Genomic DNA, 19,891 nt, shown 5'->3' with positions numbered 1-19,891 from the left:
TACTGGAAGCCAAAAAAAAGACCTAAAATAATTACATTTTGCCAAGACTAAACATCGAGTGAATTAATCCAGAACTTTGTTGATGAAAATAAAAAGTGTGATGTCAAAGTGCAACGTCCTAAGAAATGTTTAATAAAATATTTATGAGTATAAACAGCACCCTACAAAAGTAATAGAATCTTTTCAATATTTGCCTTTATGATATTACAACCACAAACTTTAGTGAATTTAACTTTAGTTTCACATAATAGCTCAGTATAAAGAACTGTATAATAATATTTCAATGTTTTAATGAAGTTCTAGTTTGATTCTAGTTATCAAAAAATGCAACAATTAATTTTATTATCCAAACTGATCAAAAGGTTTTCTATCAAATAAAACCCAGACGATTGCAGCGAGTATCAGGTATCAAAAATTTAGTAAATTACAATCCCATAAAAAATATGGGAAAAGCAACTTGTTCAAATAAATCACTTAAGCTGTTATTTGCCAGTGAAAGTGGGTGCAAATATTTGCCTTTCTGTCAGTTAGTTTGATGGAAAAGTCATGTCCTACGTACTGGAAAATGTTCTAATTACATCCAAATGAAAAGTGGGTGATCCATTTTCAATTTCCCCATTTCATCTTTGTTCCTCTCACTTTGAAGCTCCTCTCTTTACCTTTTATTGCATTGCTGTTAGTGAAATAGTCTGATTCTTTCTCCCATTAGTTGTTTTCCCTCAGGCTTTAAAAGCTGCAGTTCTCAAACCGCTGCTGGAAGAGAACAGTCTGGGCAAGTCGCTGTTCGAAAATTACCGGCCAATCTCCAACAAAGTGATTGGAAAAACTCTGTTTAAAGGTTTGACTGGTGTCAATTGGTACATTAAATAGAACGGGTCCCAGGATTAAACCTTGGGTTACTCCTGCTTGTTCCAAAGAGTAGTTATCTACTCACACAAAGGGAATAGGCAGAAGTCACATATGGAGGACCCCAAGGTTCAAACCTGGGACCCCTTCTATTTAATACCTACATGCTCCCACTGGTTCAGGTTATAACAAATAATAAGATTAGTTAATATAACTATCAAGATGACACACAGTTCCACATTACAATATCACCAGGAGACTATGAACCCATTCAAGCGTTGAGCTACGTAGAACAAATCAATACATGGAATTGCCACAACTTGTTCCAGCTGAACAGAAACAAAACTGAAGTTATTATTATTGGACCTAAAGAGGAACAACCAAGAGTCAGCACACAGCTTCAATTATTACATTCAGAAACTACAAACAGGAATGACATCTAGGTGTAATGATGGACTCAGACCTGAACCTTCAGCGTCACATAAAGATGGTTACAAAATCAGCCTTCTATCACCTGAAGAACATTTCTAAACTTTCATAAACTCATACATGTGTTTATCTATAGTCACATTGATTACTCCAACAGTGTCATGGAGAAGCGACATACAGTATTTATGCTTCTTTTATGTGGAACAAACTTCCAGAAAACAACAAAACAGCTGAAACACAAAGCTAAAAAATCTATTTTTAAGAGTTGCCTTTGTTTAGTAGAGGTTAACACTGATTATATATTTGATGTAAATTCACTTGATTATTTTTAATGATGGCATTTGACAAACTGTAATATTTATCACTTGTTTTATAATCGGTGACTACTATGTTTTCATGAACTACCTACCTACAAATAAATTTGACTTCCATAAAACTGGAAAACTGCTGAAACACAGAGTCCCTTTAAATCAAGACTGAAGTCCTGTTTGATTAATAACAACTGGAATACTGAATAATTTTAGCACATTTCATTATTTATTTATCTTTATTCTGTCACTGTAATATCATGAAAGCGGCATGCCTTGTTCTTTAAATGTGCCAGATACAAATAAACTTGAGTCTCTCCAAATCTTACATTACAAAATGTGCGAAAGGTCCACAGGACGCTACTTCATGTCCCGTACCACTGAACACAGAGTTACATTAGATGTGTACTGTTTGTATTATTCAGTGGGGAGTTGGATAGTTTCTGCCACGCAGGCAGACAGATGTCAACCAATCGCAGTGAATGGGAGGGATTAGCTCCGTTAGCCACGTAGCTTGTAGCCTCTACCGTTAGCTTTGCAGGTAAGTACTCCTCCCTGCGGTGCAGTGTTTTTTAATACTAAATAATTTATTTAGAGGTAAACTACGCTTTTATAAACGGTGCTGATGAGGCTTACTCACCCGTCTTCTCGGACGTGAAATAAAAAAAAGCGAAGTAATATGACGTTAATATTAGCTTGTCTGTTAGCATCAACTTTCAGAAAGAACAAGTTCGGAGCAACACAGAAAATTAATCATATGTACATAAAAAAATAAGGTTGTAACGATTTAAAAGTTGGAATTAAACTCTTAACAGTTAGATAACCTACAATTCACCTGGAGTAAGTGAGAAAGGTAGCCTAGCTACTAGCTAACGTGTTACTGTTTTTAATTTGAAGCTAACGTCTCCTGGAGTCATGGATCTGCCTCATCAAGGCTTCAGAGCAAGTAAGTGGAAATCTGAATCACCGACTGTTGTTTTACTTCTTTGCAAGATTTTACAGAAAAATCCAGTCATAGTATCTACTTCCTTTTTAACGTGTGTTCATTTGAGTAGTGACGTATTGCTAAAGATCAGTTTTACGTAATTTTTACCGCAAGTGATGCTGTGGATTGTAAAGGTAAAAATGTATAGATATACGTTTGCAGTTTGCACATGATCGTCATTAGGGCGAAGTTTCCTGCCTTCATGGAAATGGTATGAGACAAATCACGTGTTAAAATCTAAGCAAGTGATTTCAACATCTTTTGATTTAAGCAGATGATTGAATTTCTGTTAAAAAACTAAACATAAATAAATAAATACACAAATGATATAGTTTGTTGGATATATGAGTGAAATGTAGCTATTTGAAAACTTCCACAACTTCCTTCTGTTGAAATTAATCAACTATAGCCAGTATTTAATAACCAATCTAAACAGATTTTGTTTCTTTTTATAAATTTAGCACAATTTAACATCTTAAAGCGTCTTGCAAGACTTCTTCTCGCCACCATGAATCATCTCCTACCCTCACACCAGCTAACTTCATGCCCTCTGAGTTAGTCACAAAAAGATCCATTTCCTATCAATAAGATGCAACACAGTCCGATCATAAATGACTAACAAAAATGATACTGTCAATTTACTATATAAATGCCTTTGTTTCTTGTAATTTTATAATTATGTGTTACAGATAATGTTAGGCGATACAGACTTAAAGTTTTATCTCAATATTTTGCTATGGGATAACGATAAAAGTGACAATAAGAACTATTTGTTCTTTTTCATGACTGCGACTTTGTGCCACAGCAATTATAGTCCCACAAACATAATTACTGCTCTTGTAAAACATTCCCTTTTATTGGTAATGCACTTCTCTAAGACACCAGTCACATAAAAAAGGGTGATTTGTATCATTCAGCTGCACACAGTATTTTCAAATGTATTGGTCTTTATTGATGTTTTTATTGAACAAACAGTGGAGAAAATAGAAAATCTATGAATCCTGACAAAAAGTAACATTTTGGGAGGGTATAAACATCATTAATTGTGAGTTATTGTAACAGTGATAAATCAAAATTTGGTAATTTATTTGAAGGGGTGTGCAAAAGACTGACAAAACACCTGTTACAAACATGAAGGAGTCTTCATCAATGTCTACGATTGCCTCCATGAAGTGTTATTTGGTAAATAAAGACACTTTTAATTTAAAGTTGACATTTGTAATGGACTTTTAATGCAAGTTTTAATGGAAATTTGCATTAAAAGTGTCATTATTTACTGAATAATGCAAAGTTGACACATTTAATGGACATTTAATGCAACTTTTGGTGCAACTTTGCATTAAAAGTGTCATTATTTACCAAATGACGCTAGTAACAGCCTTATGCACACCCCTTCAAATAAAATGTTACCAAAAATTCCTATCATGACAACAAATTTATCACGATAACTGATACACTTCAAAAACGCAGTCTTGTCTTGAGTATTTTTCTCTAGTTTTCTAGTACAAATATATTAGTACACTTCAAGTAAAACAAAACTAACTTACAAGTAACTTTTCATCAAGAAATATGGGCTTATTTTAGGTCAATTATTCCTTAATATTGATGAAAACGTACCAGTTCCATTGGCAGATTATTTCACTTATAACAAGACATTTTCCCATATGATAAATGAAATAATCTGCTAATGAAACAAGTATTTTTTTGTTAACATTAGGAAATGATTTACTTAAAACAAACTCATTTATCTTGCTGAAAAGTTACTTAGAAGTTAGTTTTGTCTTATTTCAAATGTAATAATATTTTTTCACTAAAAGCCACACCAAAAAAAGTAAATTTTTGAAGTGTACAGAAAATAAAAACTATAAATTCTGTATCATAAATAAGCATATGCTGGAGAAGTTATTCCAAAGCTTTTATTGCACCTGAGCAGGGCCACGGGCTGATCGATCGGCGTCTTAGAAGAAGGAAAACTGAACTGCATTGTGTCCGTTTGTCGACAGCGAAGCAGAGAGCGCGTGCAGCGCCCTCTGCAGGAGACGCGGTGTTGTTTGACGACACCAGCTCAGCAGCGCCTGGAATGAACAGCCAGGGCTTCTACGCTCCCGCTTACAACATGGCGGGACCCTCGAACGACATGCAGGGAGCGCCGGGAGTCAACAACCTGTTCGCCGACCCGATGGCCAGCGCCGCCATGATGTATGGCTCGTCCTTAGCCAATCAGGGGAAAGACATGGTGAACAAGGAGGTGAGGGACGTCAGCATGACTGATTCAGCCGTTTATAGCTTCAGAGATTTTACTGTTTTTAAAGCTTCTATGTTCTTCATTAATCTGCTTATTATTTATATTGGCAATATAAGGCAAATAAAGTTTTAGTTTCCACTAAGAGCATGTTTCCCTATTTTTCTTTACAAAAATATATTATGAATCCAAGTGATTTTTGAGAATTTAGACGACTTTCATAAATTAGGAAGACGATACTTTTCTGCAAAACTGCCAGAATGATGTATTCATTAAACTATAGATTATATCCATTTCTTTAGAGGTGACTGGATTATTATTTTTTAAATTAAGTGTCTTGGAGATTATCTAGTGTTCTTAAATTTACAGGTAATAAAAAGTTTTTTCATGCTCTGTTTCCATTGGGACTGAAACTATTAATCAGATTAATTGTGAAATAATCATAAACTAATTTAGTACCATAATAGATTACTTGTTAACTGGGGTCAAAGAAGGGTAATTTCCTGAAAGAACAGAATATTCAGAGCAGCTATTTGCCCAAAATTATACAAAAATATATACATTTTTTAAGATAAAAGAAAAAATAGTCTGTAATTATTTTCTACCTAAACTCTTCAAGTGGCTTAGACTTAGTTTCACCTGGTTCTTATTCTGTAAAAAATATCTACTATTAAGCATTTTTTGCTATCCAGTTATTAATCAATTAATCTGATATATAATCACCGGATCGTTCCTCCACCATGCTGATGTTGAGTCAAACAGAAATTACTTTAAGTATTATTTTTAGCTAAAGATTCTTCCTTTGCTACAAATTATCAAGCTATTTTATTGTATTTTGGGCAATAAAATGCTTATTTTTCTATTTAAAAAAGGAACCATTTTGTTTTTATCTAACTAATTGTTGGAATAATTGATAGATAGATAAATAACTAAAATAATGGCCACTTGTTTCTCTAATCCCCATAGAACTGTGAATCATCATAATTAAGTTCCTGAAATAAATTTGCTCTTCAGTAGTAATATAATATTTATTGGATGTATATTACATATTAGTACAACCAAAAGTAGTTTCATTTTTCAGAGTTATTCAAAGGACAGCTGATTTTTAAAAAGAAATGCTTGTTAATATTTACCTAAGGTTGAAGATAATGGTTGAACCTTCATGATTACTTTAAACCTGCGCTGTTCTGCTTGGTTAGAAGTTTAAAAGCAAAGGAGTTTACTTCCTTTTGTTTAAATAAATGACTCATTTCTGTCCATTCATCTCTGCAGACTTCCAGTTTGTGTTTGTTAATGTTTACACTCTGCATTTCAGATTAACAGATTCATGTCTGTGAACAAGCTGAAGTATTTCTTCGCAGTGGACACCAGATACGTCCTGAAGAAACTCATGATCCTCATGTTCCCCTACACACATCAGGTAATCTGATTACACCTGGCCGCCCTCCACGTCACGCCCAGCGATGAAACAAAACGCTCAGTACTTCGTTATCCAGGGTTGTTTTATTTTTCAATGTTTATTACACTGAAACAAGACAATCTGCCTCCTTATCACTGCTGTTTATGAACATTTATGGGATGTGATTATTGAGTATTTAGAAGCACTCAGAGTTTATTTACCCTTATTATGAGATGTAACATTTTATAAAGTATAAATGATGCAAACTCTTCTGAAAAAGACAAAGATAAAATGTTTTCTGTCTTTTAAAACGTTACAACAGAAGTTTAATCAAATCTGTATTAAAGATTTCATGAACTTCTGCTGATATTTCTGATCTTCATAACTGCATTTATCTTATAAATCTTATAAAAAGTAAAGATTTACTCCTGTAGCAACTTTTACAGACATGCAGTTGAAACCAGATATTTAGATTCACTGAATAAAAAGACTTTTTCTTTCTGCCAGTCTGAAGTTAAATCAGACCAAACTTTTCTTGTTTTTGCTTAGTAACACCCAAACAGATTAAAAGACTGAAAGATTAAAATGTTTGTAAACTTTTGAATTAGAAGAAAATTACAAAAAGATTTCTTAAAAAATATTCCCGCCAAGTTTTCTGGCATTTAGCAAATAGAAATAATTTTGGTAACTCTAACTAAGATAAAACAAGAAAAGTTTGGCCTGATTTAACTTCAGACAATGACAAAAAATGTGTGTATTTTTATTTCTTGTATGTAAATACCTGGTTTCCATTCAGATACTTATTGTACAGCCGTAGTTTAATTATTATTCCTGAGTTCAGTATATAAATCTCCACATGGTTAAATGTTGTCAGCAAACAGATTATATTTTACATTTTTATGTTGATTCCAGACTAAATAATCTCCCTTAAATCTGCTCTTTTATCATAAATTGATATAAAACACAATAATTGCAGTTTTGAATAGGAATTCCCCAAACTGAAAAGGTTGGGCCGATTTTTAATATGGCTGTTATAGCAGATAATTGATATTTACTGATGTTACATTAATTACTTACATTTTTCTGTCCTTTCAAAAGTGAAATAAACAAATAACGGGGTTAGATTGTACATCCCTATATATATATATATATATATATATATATATATATATATATATATATATATACAGTACAGACCAAAAGTTTGGACACACCTTCTCATTGAATTCAATGAGAAGGTGTGTCCAAACTTTTCAACTGCAACTTTTTTGGTCTGTACTGTGTATATATATATATATATATATACATATATACATGTATATACAGTATATATATATAGAGAGAGAGCGAGATTAATTGGGCTAAACCTAAATGAGTCTGTTTATTATTCATAAATTGTAGAAATTTTGGTTTTGTATTTAGTTTATGGAGAATGCTTAAGAACACAGTGATGTATCAAACACAGCAGATACAAATAAGTTTCTGCGGTTTAGTTAATGTTTAAATTAATAAATAAAATATTACAGAAAAACAAATAATTACAAAAATAATGTGCTACAAAATGTTTTCCTTTTTCAGCAGAAATCTTCAAATTGCTTTCAAATATGTTTTCTTGTCAACTAAAATCACCTTTTATTTTTCACATCGTCTTGCTAAATTAAGTTTTCTTCTTCTGTGGTGGTTTTTTTTCTGTAGGACTGGGAGGTCCGGTACCATCGCGACACTCCACTCACTCCAAGGCAAGACGTAAATGCGCCTGATCTTTACATACCCAGTAAGTTGTGTGTAAACACACAATCAGGACCAGAAAATTCTGCGATGTTTGTTTATTTAACATTTATTCCTCTTTCTCACAGCCATGGCTTTCATTACTTACATTTTACTGGCTGGCATGGCTCTTGGTATTCAAAAACGGTGAACATTTCTCTCTTTTTTCACTGTTTTTATGCTGGTTTTGTGTCAGATGAGCTTAATCGGGATTGTCTGTTGACTGTGTGCAGGTTCAGTCCAGAGGTTCTGGGACTGTGTGCCAGCACCGCCCTGGTTTGGATCATCATTGAGGTTCTGGTCATGTTGCTGAGTTTGTATTTGCTGACCGTACACAGCGACCTTTCAACCTTTGACCTCATCGCCTACAGTGGATACAAATATGTTGGGTAAATACACATTTTAATGCTCATATTTTAAATGTATTAAATCAGGTATCCATCAAAACGCTATTATAACCTCTTTTATAGTCACATCTGAAACGATTAATCGATTATTGAAATAATTGTCAACTAATTCAGTAATCGATTAATCGATTTTTAACTGCGATTTGATGAAAGAACAACCCACTCAGAGCCAAAACTGTACAACAAAAGATATATTTTGGATTTAAGACAAAGAAAAAAAACATTTTTCTGTAAATATTTTCCTCAAGTGGCAAAGTTTTAGCTTCACTCAGTTTGAATTCTGTAAAACAAAAACACAGAAAAAACCTTTTGATATCCAATATCAGTCAACTAAAAAATGATGTTAAGTCAAACATAAAGGCCTAAGCTAAAGGAAAGCCACAGTACTGAATAAAATATTTATTTCCTTATTTTAAAAAGAAGTTGAATTATTTGTTCATTTGGATTTTAATTTGTTTCTAATATTGTATAAAAAAAAACCTTAATGATAAATTAAAAATTTGCAGAACACACCAGTTTTAAAAATCGGATTAATTGATTAATCATCAGAATAATTGCTAACTAAAATAATCGTTAGTTTCAGCCTTGGTTCTATTATTATTTCTATTGCTAAATAAATTAAATGTGTCCTAAAATATCTAGTTAATTAATTTGTCTTTGTGTGTTTGTATTTCACCCAGAATGATCTTCACGGTGATGTGTGGCTTAATGTTCGGCAGCGACGGATATTATGTTGCCCTTGCCTGGTCCTCTTGTGCCCTGATGTTCTTCATTGTAAGTATTAATACCTGCATTTTCACATAACACACCAAATATGGCCTTAAATACTAAATACAAACTTTATTCTATTATTTTAAGTGTTTAGAAAATTAAAACAAGTTGTAGTAAGTGTTTTAGTCTCTTTGTGTTGTTTACTGCAGTGTTATTACATAATAATAACACAGAAGTTGTTTAACCCGCCAACCAGGCAATAACTGAAAAATGTCACCAAAGTGGGCGGAGCCAAGATACACGGAGGGGCGTGGCCAAGTGAGACGTGACAAGTTGAAACGTTGTAACCAATTGGAAAAGTTAACTGCAGGAGCCATCCCTCAACCTATAGACGGCAAAATCAAGACAGTTTTTATGCCAAATTTACGCAAAAATGTCACAATTTGCACAGAATTATAAAGATAGAACCCTTTAACAACCTATATGGACAGTTTATCTGAAATAAAATGTTGATCTCTGGTTTAGTTACTCTTTAATATTTGGTGTCGGCCAATTTCTCAACATGATTTTGCTAAACTCTTATTTACTTTGGTCACATTTATTGTATTTTAATATGACTGAACTTACTGTAAAGCTGCTTTCCTTCACTTTCTTGTATTGTTGTCAGAAAGCAACTAAAACATTGATACTTAGAAAAGGAAAAAGTAATAAAATTTCATAATTTTTGGTTGGAAAAGTGATTGTTATTTTCTAGCATTATGCTGAACGGCTTTTGATTTATTTTTTTTGGCAGACTCGGGTTACGTTTTGTGACTTGGCATTTATAAAGGGTGACAGATGGAGTCCCGCAAGGCTCCATTCTTGGGACACTTTAATTCTTCATGATTTGAATCTAAAATGCAGTGTACAAATACAGTCACTGTTCCTTTAAGACAATGTTTTCAACCCCGGTCATTTTCAACTGATTGCATAATTTTAAAGGCACTGCTGATTTTTAGTTAGATTTTCATGTGAGATTATCACAAAAATACTGTAAATGGCAGCAAGAAATACAAGAATATACAGACTTTTGTAACAGAACGACAACATGAAGGGCAAAGCTCCAGAGTTTGTCCTTTAGGGTAAATAATTTGCTTCAGGTTCTTTTTTTTTTTTAGTTTATGAAAGCACACACATGCCATTTTAATCTGCTTAATTGCACTTTGGATAAATCCATCAACCTCTGGACAAATTCGGTGCATCTCCTCTCTAAAAGTTGTCAGCAGTTCTCTACTTCCCCCCAGCTGCACTTTTTCTGTTTTACATGGATAGGAAATCTGTGTCCTCTTCTGGCAGCTTCAGGTATTGCATTTGTATATTGATTAAACCTGCTTTGAAGGGATAACGTCAAAACTGAACACTTGTTGAGATCCAGCCAAGCTGGTTAATGCACTGTAAAATATCAAAGAGCTTAAGTTTCTAGTGATTCTTTGAGAATCTAATCTCTGCTTTGTGTGAAATAAATTCCTTAATTTGTAAGAATCTGGGCAAAAGTCTTAAGGAATCTTATTTCCAAATACAACTCTGGGTTATTATTGAGTAAATCCAGAAATTTTACTTTAGGAAGAGTAGCAATACTTCATAACAAAACTACTCAAGTGAAATTAAAAAGTACATTGTAGTAAAAATATTCCTAAAAGTAAATTTTTTTTCCCCAAAAAAAGTTCTTCAAGTATATCTACTCAACTCTGGGTATGATAGAACAGATTACATACAATAAATTTATTTGTTGTTTAGTTTATATGTCTATTTATTTATTCAACAATGAAGTAGCAAGAAGTGCTTTTGGATTAAAAGTGCTGCTTACTAAAAGTTTTTGATTAAAATGTGATTGATTGATTGATTAATTACAAACCCCGCAGGTTCGATCTCTGAAAATGAAGATCCTGCCCTCCATCTCCTCGGATTCGATGGGAATGGGATCGAACTCCAAGCCTCAGCTCCGCCTCTACATCACCGTGGCAACCGCCGTCTTCCAGCCAATCATTATCTACTGGTTAACGTCTCACTTAGTCAGGTGACCGTGAGGTTAGGAGGTTATTGACTGTTTGTGCTCTCGCCCTTTTACTGTTTTTGTTGGTAAACTGAGAACATTTGTTTGGTGTTGAGCTGCAGCGTGTTTACGAAGCTTTTCCGCTTCATCGAAACGAGCAGAACATGTGAAACGAAGCGCCTCTCTGTCTGCTGCGTGGTTGTAAAGTAACGCTGGTAAATTATTGGTATTTTTAAACACCTAACTAAAAGGGCTCCAAGGTTTTAACATCAGATTTGATTGTGTGCAGATTAGCTTTCATATCATGTCTCTGGACATGTTTCTCAGTGTTTAAACCGAACGGTACGCCCAGCTCCTGTTTCTTTTTTTTTTATTTATCTACATTTGACAAAGTATCATAAAGTTTGGATTTTGTGTGATGAAAAAATAAACAAATATATAGCTTTGTGTATCTAGTTTTTTTTTCTCTTTGTGGTAAGATTTCTCCTGTAAAGATGTAATAAAATCAGATTTGATTTTATAGTGCTTACAGGAAGTGACAATCCAAATTAAGGGAAGGTCAATGGACGTCCTGGGATTTGTTCTCCACTCATCTGAAAACCAAAAACACTAAAACTAAAGGGAAAGGAATAAATTGTTTCGGATTAGCGACAAAACATCTTAAAAAACAAGACTGAGTCCAGTTTTCCTTCTGCTTTGAGTTCAGATTGCAGTAAATATTTGTTTGTTTAAAAATGTATATGTTTTATCAACTTTATCCCTTTTGAAATAAAGAAAAAAATAATTTTATCTGTATTTTTCTGACAAACTCGACATTTTTAGCTGGACAATTGTACTTCATCCAGCCTCTGTATTTCTTGGATTTGCTGCAGGAACAGCATGTTTGATTCTCTCTTATAATTTTTTTGTTGTATCAAGATATGGGAATAAGGATCCAATTTAGTACCACATATGAAAGTGTTGAAAATAAATGAATTAATCAATTTAGACCACCATGAAAGTCACATTCGTCCTCTGCGGCTTTGTCACTTTTGCTGTAAACCTGATTGCTACATCTACAACACCTTTTTTATTTTTATTTATTTTTTTCTAGAAAATCAAATGTAATAATATAAGTTACATTTAATTTCTCTCCGGGATTAATAAGGTATTTTTTGAATTAAAGGATTACTTTTACTTTTAGATTTAATGAAAACAAATCCCTTCCATTTAAATCCGGCATTTTGCAGAAAAGAAAAGAAAACATTTCTTTTCTTGTTGGGGTTGTATTATGACTCTTCCTACGGTTTGTAGCCATATTTAAAGTTTTTTACACGTATTTTATTTTTTTCACTGCGGCAGCGTGATTATGCTCGGGGTTGCGCACGGGAGCGCGCAGAGCGTTCTCTGCGGTTTCCATGGTTACGGCAGATATCAACAGGGCACGGAGGAAGAGGTGTCCGGCTGCGACTCTTCACGTTTTGACCCGTCCGGGTTCCGCCTTAAATATTCCTCCCGAACCCTGGACTTCGGATGAGAGTCGAGCTCCGGTTGACTGATCTTTGTTGGTATCTGGTGAGTAAAAAATTATTATTTTTTGCTTTTTAAAGAGCGAAACGCACCGACGGGGGGGTTACCTGTGGGGAGAAAGGCGGCTTTCTTGTATAGCTAAATGAAACTTTATATTGTTCCGCCATTTGCCTCCTGCCCCACAACAGAGCCATGTGGCTTCATACAAAGTTTTAGAGCGTCATAAATGCAGCTTATCATAGTCGTGGTTAGGCTGAAGCATATGAGTTTATTTTCGCATCATCTTTAAAGTTCAAGGTTTAGGTTGATGGGAACGTGAGTCTGGACTTTGGCCAAAGAAAGATGCTCATCAGAGGGGAACGGCTGGCCATCATGTTACTGATCTAACCTGGGAGGTCAGAGAAAATTCTTAAAGTTGTACTTTAATGTAAACTACAGAAGATTTTAGGTGCTAGATTAACACAAAGTACTGCGTAAATATATATTTAATACATTTTACAAATAGAAATAAAAAAAAAACATGCTTTGCACACCTAGATAATAGAAAATGACCTGACCAGCCTAACCTGTGTCTTCAGAACAAACGCACCTCAAAGCATAATGCTGCCACTACCATGTTTCACAGTGAGAATGGTGAAACATGCTCAGGTCACATCTTACAAATCTCCTGGAAAACTGCATGTGGTTTCCACTAAGTCATCATTTAGAGATGTCAGAGAGGGAGCTGAAAACAAATGCACACACCACACTTTTCAACTATTTTTTGTAAAATAGCTGAAAAGTATTTAATCTCACAGTTATGCTTTGTGTTCATCTATCATATCAAATTCTAATAAAATATAAAGAGGTTTTTTATTATTTGGTATTGTTTTTTTTTATTATTGTTTCAGGCCAGTAAAAAAAAACTACTGGCCTAATTTTGTTGATTTTAGCTGTGTCCTCAAAAAAAATAAAAAAAAGTATTGTTTTTACATTTATTTCTTCATTGAAGAAGATGACTCTTTATTCATTTCTATGACATGAATATGATTCTCAGCATTTTTTAAGAGGGTACTATGGCACCCCGTTGCCCCCCCTTGGGGTCACCACTATTTATAGATGTAATACAATTTAATAAAAATATAGAAGTTGCCACATAAATCTAATTTCTTTTGTACATAAGACTTATTGCATTTGGGACTTTTAAAATAAACCACATGTGCTGTTTACTGCAGGTGAGCTTTGAAAAGCTGCACAATGTACATACAAAAAAACATATTCTGTATTTAAAATCTCCCAGATGTTCAGGTTTCTATTTAATTTTATTTTAACTATTGTTATTTTAGTAGTTGTTTATATTGTTTTTATATATTTTTAATGTGGTATATTTTGTTACTGTGCTGCTGTAACAAGAGAATTTCTGCACAGTGGGATTAATAAATTATTTTTTCTTTCTTTACTTCTCTTTTCTTTTCTTTTCTCTTCTTTCCTTTTCTTTTCACTAATATTCCATTGGCTTGATACCTGTTAGTTGATTTTTGTTTTGCCATATTTGCTTAAGCCGTCACTGAGTAATTTTATGAGATTATTTTAGAAAAACTGAGTATCTTTAGTCAGAGGCTACTTCAAATTTGCTGTAATGCAGACTGCTGCAGGAGATCTTTCCTGCGCACTACCATCACCATCTACAACATTTATTTTTAATAATTTTGAATTAAAACTAGCTACGGCAACATGTGGGATCAGTAAAGTATTTCTGAATTTCTGTCTTTTGCAGCCAAGCAGCTGAATGAGTCTGGATCTGACAGAAATGAAGAACGGCTCTCACACGCTGCCACCTTTCTCCTCGTCTCTCGCTGCTCTCGGAGACTCTCTGACCTTGACCTCCTCACCCCCGTCTCTCCCTCTGTCACCCGTCTCGTTCCCTCCCTCCCCCATCTCTCTGTCTCCGGCTGCAGCAGAGTCCGCTCGTTCGTCCTCTCCTGTTTCAGACCTTGCCGCCTCTCAGTGCCTGGGACAGAGGGACACGTCCGACCAGGATGACCTGACCTGTCTGAGCTGGCTGCACCAGAGGGGCGACCTGCTGCCCCTGCAGCCTCTGACCAAAGTGACCACGTTACCCGGGCAACACCCCGGGCAGCTTCCTCCTCCTGTGGCAGCCTCCTCCAAGCCGCCGTACTCCTTCAGCAGTCTCATCTTCATGGCGATAGAAGATTCTCCTCAGAAGAGGCTCCCGGTGAAGGACATCTATGGGTGGATCGTGAGCAACTTTCCGTACTACAGGACGGCCACCGGCGGCTGGAGGAACTCGGTGAGACACAACCTGTCGCTGAGCAAGAGCTTCCGTCGCATTCAGAGGGACAAGAGCCAGGTGTGTGCACAATTTCCACAAAAGTCAGCTGAAATTATATGACTGAACCCAAATGTTTATGTTATATAAAAGTAAGCCTGTCACAAAAAGCTGTAAATCAATGAACTGCATTGAAACTATTTTAATTTGCCACGTCTTTCTCTCTTTCTACTAAAAACTGGATTAAAAAAGTCTTCAGTCTGATGGATTTGTCTCAATTAGACCATTTTTATGAAGGAAAATTTTGTTTACAGACTTCATAATTCATTTTATTAGTTGTTTTGTTTGCTTATTTGGAATATTTAAAATGTCTTCCAGTTCCAATGTTAAAAGTTCCATTAAAATGAAAGTTTATTGATCTTTGAGAGGTTGAACTTGCATTATTATGTAATTATCATTTTGTTACTTTAAAATGGTCTCAAGACGACAATATTATCGGATATCATCGGACAATTTATCATCCAGCAAAATTTGTTATGGTGACATGCCTAAGGGCAATTTAGTTTACAGAGACATCTTAATAATTTTATTTATAGTTTCAGGTGTGTTTTTTTTTTTTTTTCATTTCTGTTTTATTTATTGTTTTTTGTTGTCATGTATTATTTTGGTGATTTTAAATATCCTCCAGTTCCAGTGTTTAGTGTTCTCTACTAAATTAAAGTTTATTGCTCTTTGCAAGGGTAACATTTTTATGCCATAAAACACATGATAGACATGTGATCAATATCAACAGATAGTACACCTGATAGAATATTCAATATTCAATACATTCACTGAACCGCACAGCATTCTGGGGGATGTAGACAGAAGAAAAGCTTTAGCTGCTCAACCTCCAACAGCTAGCTAAGTAAGGTTGGTGGAATCAACTAAATCATTCGCTCTTTGGTTACCTAGCAGCTCACTTGCTCTTTGGTTACCTAGCAACAACCAGCTGAGTAACTTGCGCAGCAGCAGTTCCAGGTTCTGCCATTGTGCCTCATAACTGCTTAAAAATAAAAAAAACAATGATGTGAAGTGAAAACTGTGGGTTAACAGGAAAGGTCATATGTATTTCAGATATTTCAAATAAAAAAAACTAATCAATAACTAACAGTTATCAATACCGACTGATATGACACGCTTATATCATGTGTTTTTCTGCCATATTGTTCAGCTGTAAGTATTACTTGAAAATGATCTCAAACCATCAATATTATTATTTACCACAATAATTACTGGAAAAATTTATCATCCAGCAAAATGTGTTATGAAAGTGTATGTGTGTGTTTTGCTGCAGTCGGTGGGGAAGGGGTCGCTGTGGTGTGTGTGTCCAGAGTATCGGCCGGCACTGCTGGAGGGTCTGAGGAAGACCCACAGCTATCACGGCACCAGCAGCTGTCTGATCAACAAGCCTGCACTGTGAGTTCAATCAAAACATGAGTAATTTAGGGCTGAAACAATTCAGATTGATCAGATTAATGATAAATCTATTACTGAAATAATCAACTAATTTAATCTTATTGATCATTAACTGGAGTATAAGGACTAAAAAAAGAGGCAATTGGCTGAAAGAACAACACAGAGTAGCAATTACACCACACTGATTAGAAATATTTCCATCCATCCATTTTCTTCCGCTTTATCTGGGGTCGGGTCGCGGGGGTTGCAGCTTCAGAAGGGAGGCCCAGACTTCCCTCTCCCCAGCCACTTGTTCCAGCTCCTCCGGGGGAATCCCAAGGCGTTCCCAGGCCAGCCGAGAAACATCGTCCCTCCAGCGTGTCCTGGGTCTTCCCTGGGGCCTCCTCCCTAATATATATATATATATATATATATATATATATATATATATATATATATATATATATATATATATATACAGTATATATACAGTACAGACCAAAAGTTTGGACACACCTTTTAATTCAATGAGTTTCCTTTATTTTCATGACTATTGACATTGTAGATTCACACTGAAGGCATCAAAACTATGAATAACACATGTGGAAATATGCACTAAACAAAAAAGTGTAAAACAACTGAAAATACCCCTTATATTCTAGTTTCTTCAAAGTAGCAACCTTTTGCTGTGATTACTGCTTTGCACACACTCTGCATTTTCTTGATGAGCTTCAAGAGGTAGTCACCTGAAATGGTTTTCACTTCATAGGTGAGCCCTGTCAGGTTAATAAGTGGGATTTATTGCTTATAAATAGTCATGAAAATAAAGAAAACCCATTGAATTAGAAAGGTGTGTCCAAACTTTTGGTCTGTACTGTATGTATGTATATATATATATATATATATATATGTACATTTTGCATTTAATATGAAAAAACTTTGTAAATATGTTCTACCCAGAACTTCTCAAAAGTAGTTTTATGTTCACCTAGTTCAAATTTTGTAAAAATAAAAAATATCTCATAATATTAAGCAGCTTTTCTTTCCAATTATTAACTGTTTAATCAAATTTTTAAAAAACCCAAATCATTCTTAAACTGCAGTGACGTTAAGTCAAGCAGAACGGACTGAGCTTTTCACCTACGGATGTTAGAAGAATTTCTTTAGCTGCAAATGCATCCAAGCAATAAACTACAAATGATCAACAGTAATGCTGTTATTACATTTTAGACAATAACATTTTAGGAATTATTAGTTTATTTGCTTTTATTAATGTACTTCGAACATTGTATAAAAATGCTTTAGTGGTTAAATGAAAAATCTGCAGACTGTGCCAAAGTTTTTATCTGATTAGTCGTCAGAATAATCGAGAGAATAATTGATTACTAAAATAATCGTTAGTTGCAGCCCTCCTGTAAATGCCAATTGATTATTTATTCATTATATTACTACATTATATTATTCTTCAAATTTATTTAACTTCAGAAAGGGACTCAGTCCAACTTCAGTCAAGTTTCTTCAAATTCAATGTAATACAGACTGCAACAGGAGGTCTTTCCTGCCAACAGCCATCACTATCTACAATAACTCTTTGAAGAATCTGAATTAATATGGAGTTACAACATTTTATTTTCCTTTGGGATCATTTCACTATTTTTGAATTTGAATAAAGAGAAATACATGGATGAGTTACTCTTGATGTTGTTTGGTCAGTAATCCTTTAATCCTGGAAATATTCTCCAGGTGATAGAAGACCGACTTTGTAACTTTATGTGTCTGTGAAGGTTCATTTTCTGAGTCCATCAGATTTCGGGTGGTAAGAAGAGTAACAAAAAAGAAAACCACAAGAGGGCAGTTTGTTGCTCTATTTTATTTAGTGGTTACAGAGTAAAGTGGTAAACTTGTCAGATTTGTATCAGTGGAAAACATTTAAAGTTATAATTATTGAACTAGTTTTCAAAAGTATTTAAAAGTATTTTTAAAAACATAAGCTGTTTTGTTTTGTCACTCCCTCCAGGTACAATCTAAGGACTTTATGAGTAATTTTAAACCAACCAGCTGTCGTGTTTTTATACCTTTTTTGTCTTGCTGTTTCGTTTGCAGGTTAGATGGAACCAGCTACGAGGTTCCTTCAGTGTGCGACACGGTGGAGATCTCAGGTCGGTACCGACACCAGGGTCACGTTTCTAAGAAAAGACACGGACCGACTCGTTAGTGTGCCTTTCCTAAAGCCCGGAGCTCTCCGTCAGGGAAGAAGCAGCTTTCTGTGGCATTTTTATGGCGCCTTTTTTTCAGCGCACGCCATTGTTCCCGTGTTTGTTTTCTGTTGCTGTAGCAATCGCCTTAGCAACGGGCTTCGTCATTAGTCCGCATTGTTTTGCGCCTAAATCTCTGCGGTTTACGCAATAATTTGCTTCGTTACGTGTTTAATTACTGCTTTGTTAATCATCCTGACTCTTAAATAGATTATTGATGTTACGGTTTTAGTGATTAATCTCTCTTATTTTTTTCTTTACCTCCCACAGACTCTCTTTCTCACGCCCTGCTCCTTTCTAGTTCCTCTCCCCAAATGCACACGCCTTTCTCCGAAGACCTGCCGTGCCCTTTGACCCCGGATCACGAGGAGCTGGTCACCATGGAGCCGCACGAATACCAGCCGCACGAAGTCAGCGAAGACACCGAAAAGGACCCGCTGTCCGACAGCGGCTACATCGAGCTGCATTACTACGAGTCCGACCAGTGCCAGTACCTGGTGCTGCCCAGCGAATCCGAACTGGACCTGGAGACTGTGGAGATCCTGCAGCTGGACGTGGAGGCCCAGGAAGCTGCCGGGTCCCTGTTGGACCTTGCAGGTGGCGTATATTAGCTCAATTAACCCAGATGTTTCAGTCATTAACACGTGTTTCCCCTTTAGACTTTATTGTATTATGAGATGTTAGAATGGAAAGAAATGATGTAAAAATCCTCCTGTATTCTGGCACTTTGGACGCCCCAACCTGAACTCTTATGGAAACAGATCAGAACAAATGTTTTTAAAACTAGAAGTATTAAAATGTCAGTTTTACAGTGTTTGCTGTAATGTTTCTAACAGTTCGAACTAGGGGTGCACCGATTGCATTTTTCTTGCCAATCATGATGTTTAAAAAGGCTTGACCTGCTCATACCGATTTTATTTGGTCTGAAAAATCGCTGAATATTGTTGGCAGCAAGTATTGGGCAAAATTAAAGAAATCTGGTCCGATTCGGTGGTGCAGCCCTATTTCGAGCTCATCAACCTCAGGGGTGGAAAGAGCGCTTCCAAACCAAGACGACGTACTGTTACTATTACGTCTTGGTTAAAGTTTCTTATAGTCAACCATGAAGTTTAACAAATAAAACCACATCAAGACACAAACACTTAGTTGAAAAATTGCATTTCTAATACACAGTTGTAATAAATTTATGTTTTTCTGTTTCCTTTTCTGAAAATGGTTTCTAAAAGTATTTTGGCAATAAAGTATATTTAATTTATTATGTGCTTATTAATCATAAATGTACTGAGGAAGTATGG

At 35.1% G+C, this 19,891-nt stretch overlaps 2 protein-coding genes across 2 annotated transcripts; both read left to right on the top strand.

The window, feature by feature from the left end:
* The first annotated feature begins 2,009 nt into the window (after positions 1–2,009).
* yif1a (Yip1 interacting factor homolog A (S. cerevisiae)) lies at positions 2,010–11,573 on the top strand. Its single transcript, XM_032555040.1, has 9 exons — positions 2,010–2,124; positions 2,481–2,529; positions 4,572–4,816; positions 6,126–6,230; positions 7,905–7,983; positions 8,066–8,123; positions 8,210–8,365; positions 9,064–9,157; positions 10,996–11,573. Exons 2-9 carry the CDS (start codon positions 2,499–2,501, stop codon positions 11,152–11,154), a joined length of 927 nt encoding a protein of 308 aa, XP_032410931.1. The 5' UTR covers positions 2,010–2,124; positions 2,481–2,498; the 3' UTR covers positions 11,155–11,573.
* A 164-nt stretch (positions 11,574–11,737) lies between these two features.
* Positions 11,738–19,292, top strand: LOC116714448 (forkhead box protein N2-like). The gene is made up of 5 exons (XM_032555037.1): positions 11,738–12,680; positions 14,392–14,985; positions 16,241–16,362; positions 18,445–18,500; positions 18,867–19,292. The coding sequence occupies exons 2-5, from the start codon at positions 14,404–14,406 to the stop codon at positions 19,205–19,207; spliced, it is 1,101 nt and encodes a 366-aa protein (XP_032410928.1). The 5' UTR covers positions 11,738–12,680; positions 14,392–14,403; the 3' UTR covers positions 19,208–19,292.
* Positions 19,293–19,891: the final 599 nt, after the last annotated feature.

The sequence above is a fragment of the Xiphophorus hellerii genome, chromosome 23 (assembly GCF_003331165.1).
Source record: "Xiphophorus hellerii strain 12219 chromosome 23, Xiphophorus_hellerii-4.1, whole genome shotgun sequence".
NCBI lineage: Eukaryota > Metazoa > Chordata > Actinopteri > Cyprinodontiformes > Poeciliidae > Xiphophorus > Xiphophorus hellerii.
Note: the sequence above shows the minus strand (reverse complement) of the source record. Positions and strands in the feature narration are given on the sequence as shown.

Excerpts from the sequence above, each read along its gene's own strand:
- LOC116714448 (XM_032555037.1), top strand. The coding sequence starts at position 14,404 with ATGAGTCTGGATCTGACAGAAATGAAGAACGGCTCTCACACGCTGCCA. Across the intron at positions 16,363-18,444 it reads CTGATCAACAAGCCTGCACT|GTTAGATGGAACCAGCTACG; the intron begins GTGAGTTCAATC and ends TTTCGTTTGCAG. Across the intron at positions 18,501-18,866 it reads CGACACGGTGGAGATCTCAG|ACTCTCTTTCTCACGCCCTG; the intron begins GTCGGTACCGAC and ends TACCTCCCACAG.
- yif1a (XM_032555040.1), top strand. The coding sequence starts at position 2,499 with ATGGATCTGCCTCATCAAGGCTTCAGAGCAA. Across the intron at positions 8,366-9,063 it reads AGTGGATACAAATATGTTGG|AATGATCTTCACGGTGATGT; the intron begins GTAAATACACAT and ends TATTTCACCCAG. Across the intron at positions 9,158-10,995 it reads GTGCCCTGATGTTCTTCATT|GTTCGATCTCTGAAAATGAA; the intron begins GTAAGTATTAAT and ends CAAACCCCGCAG.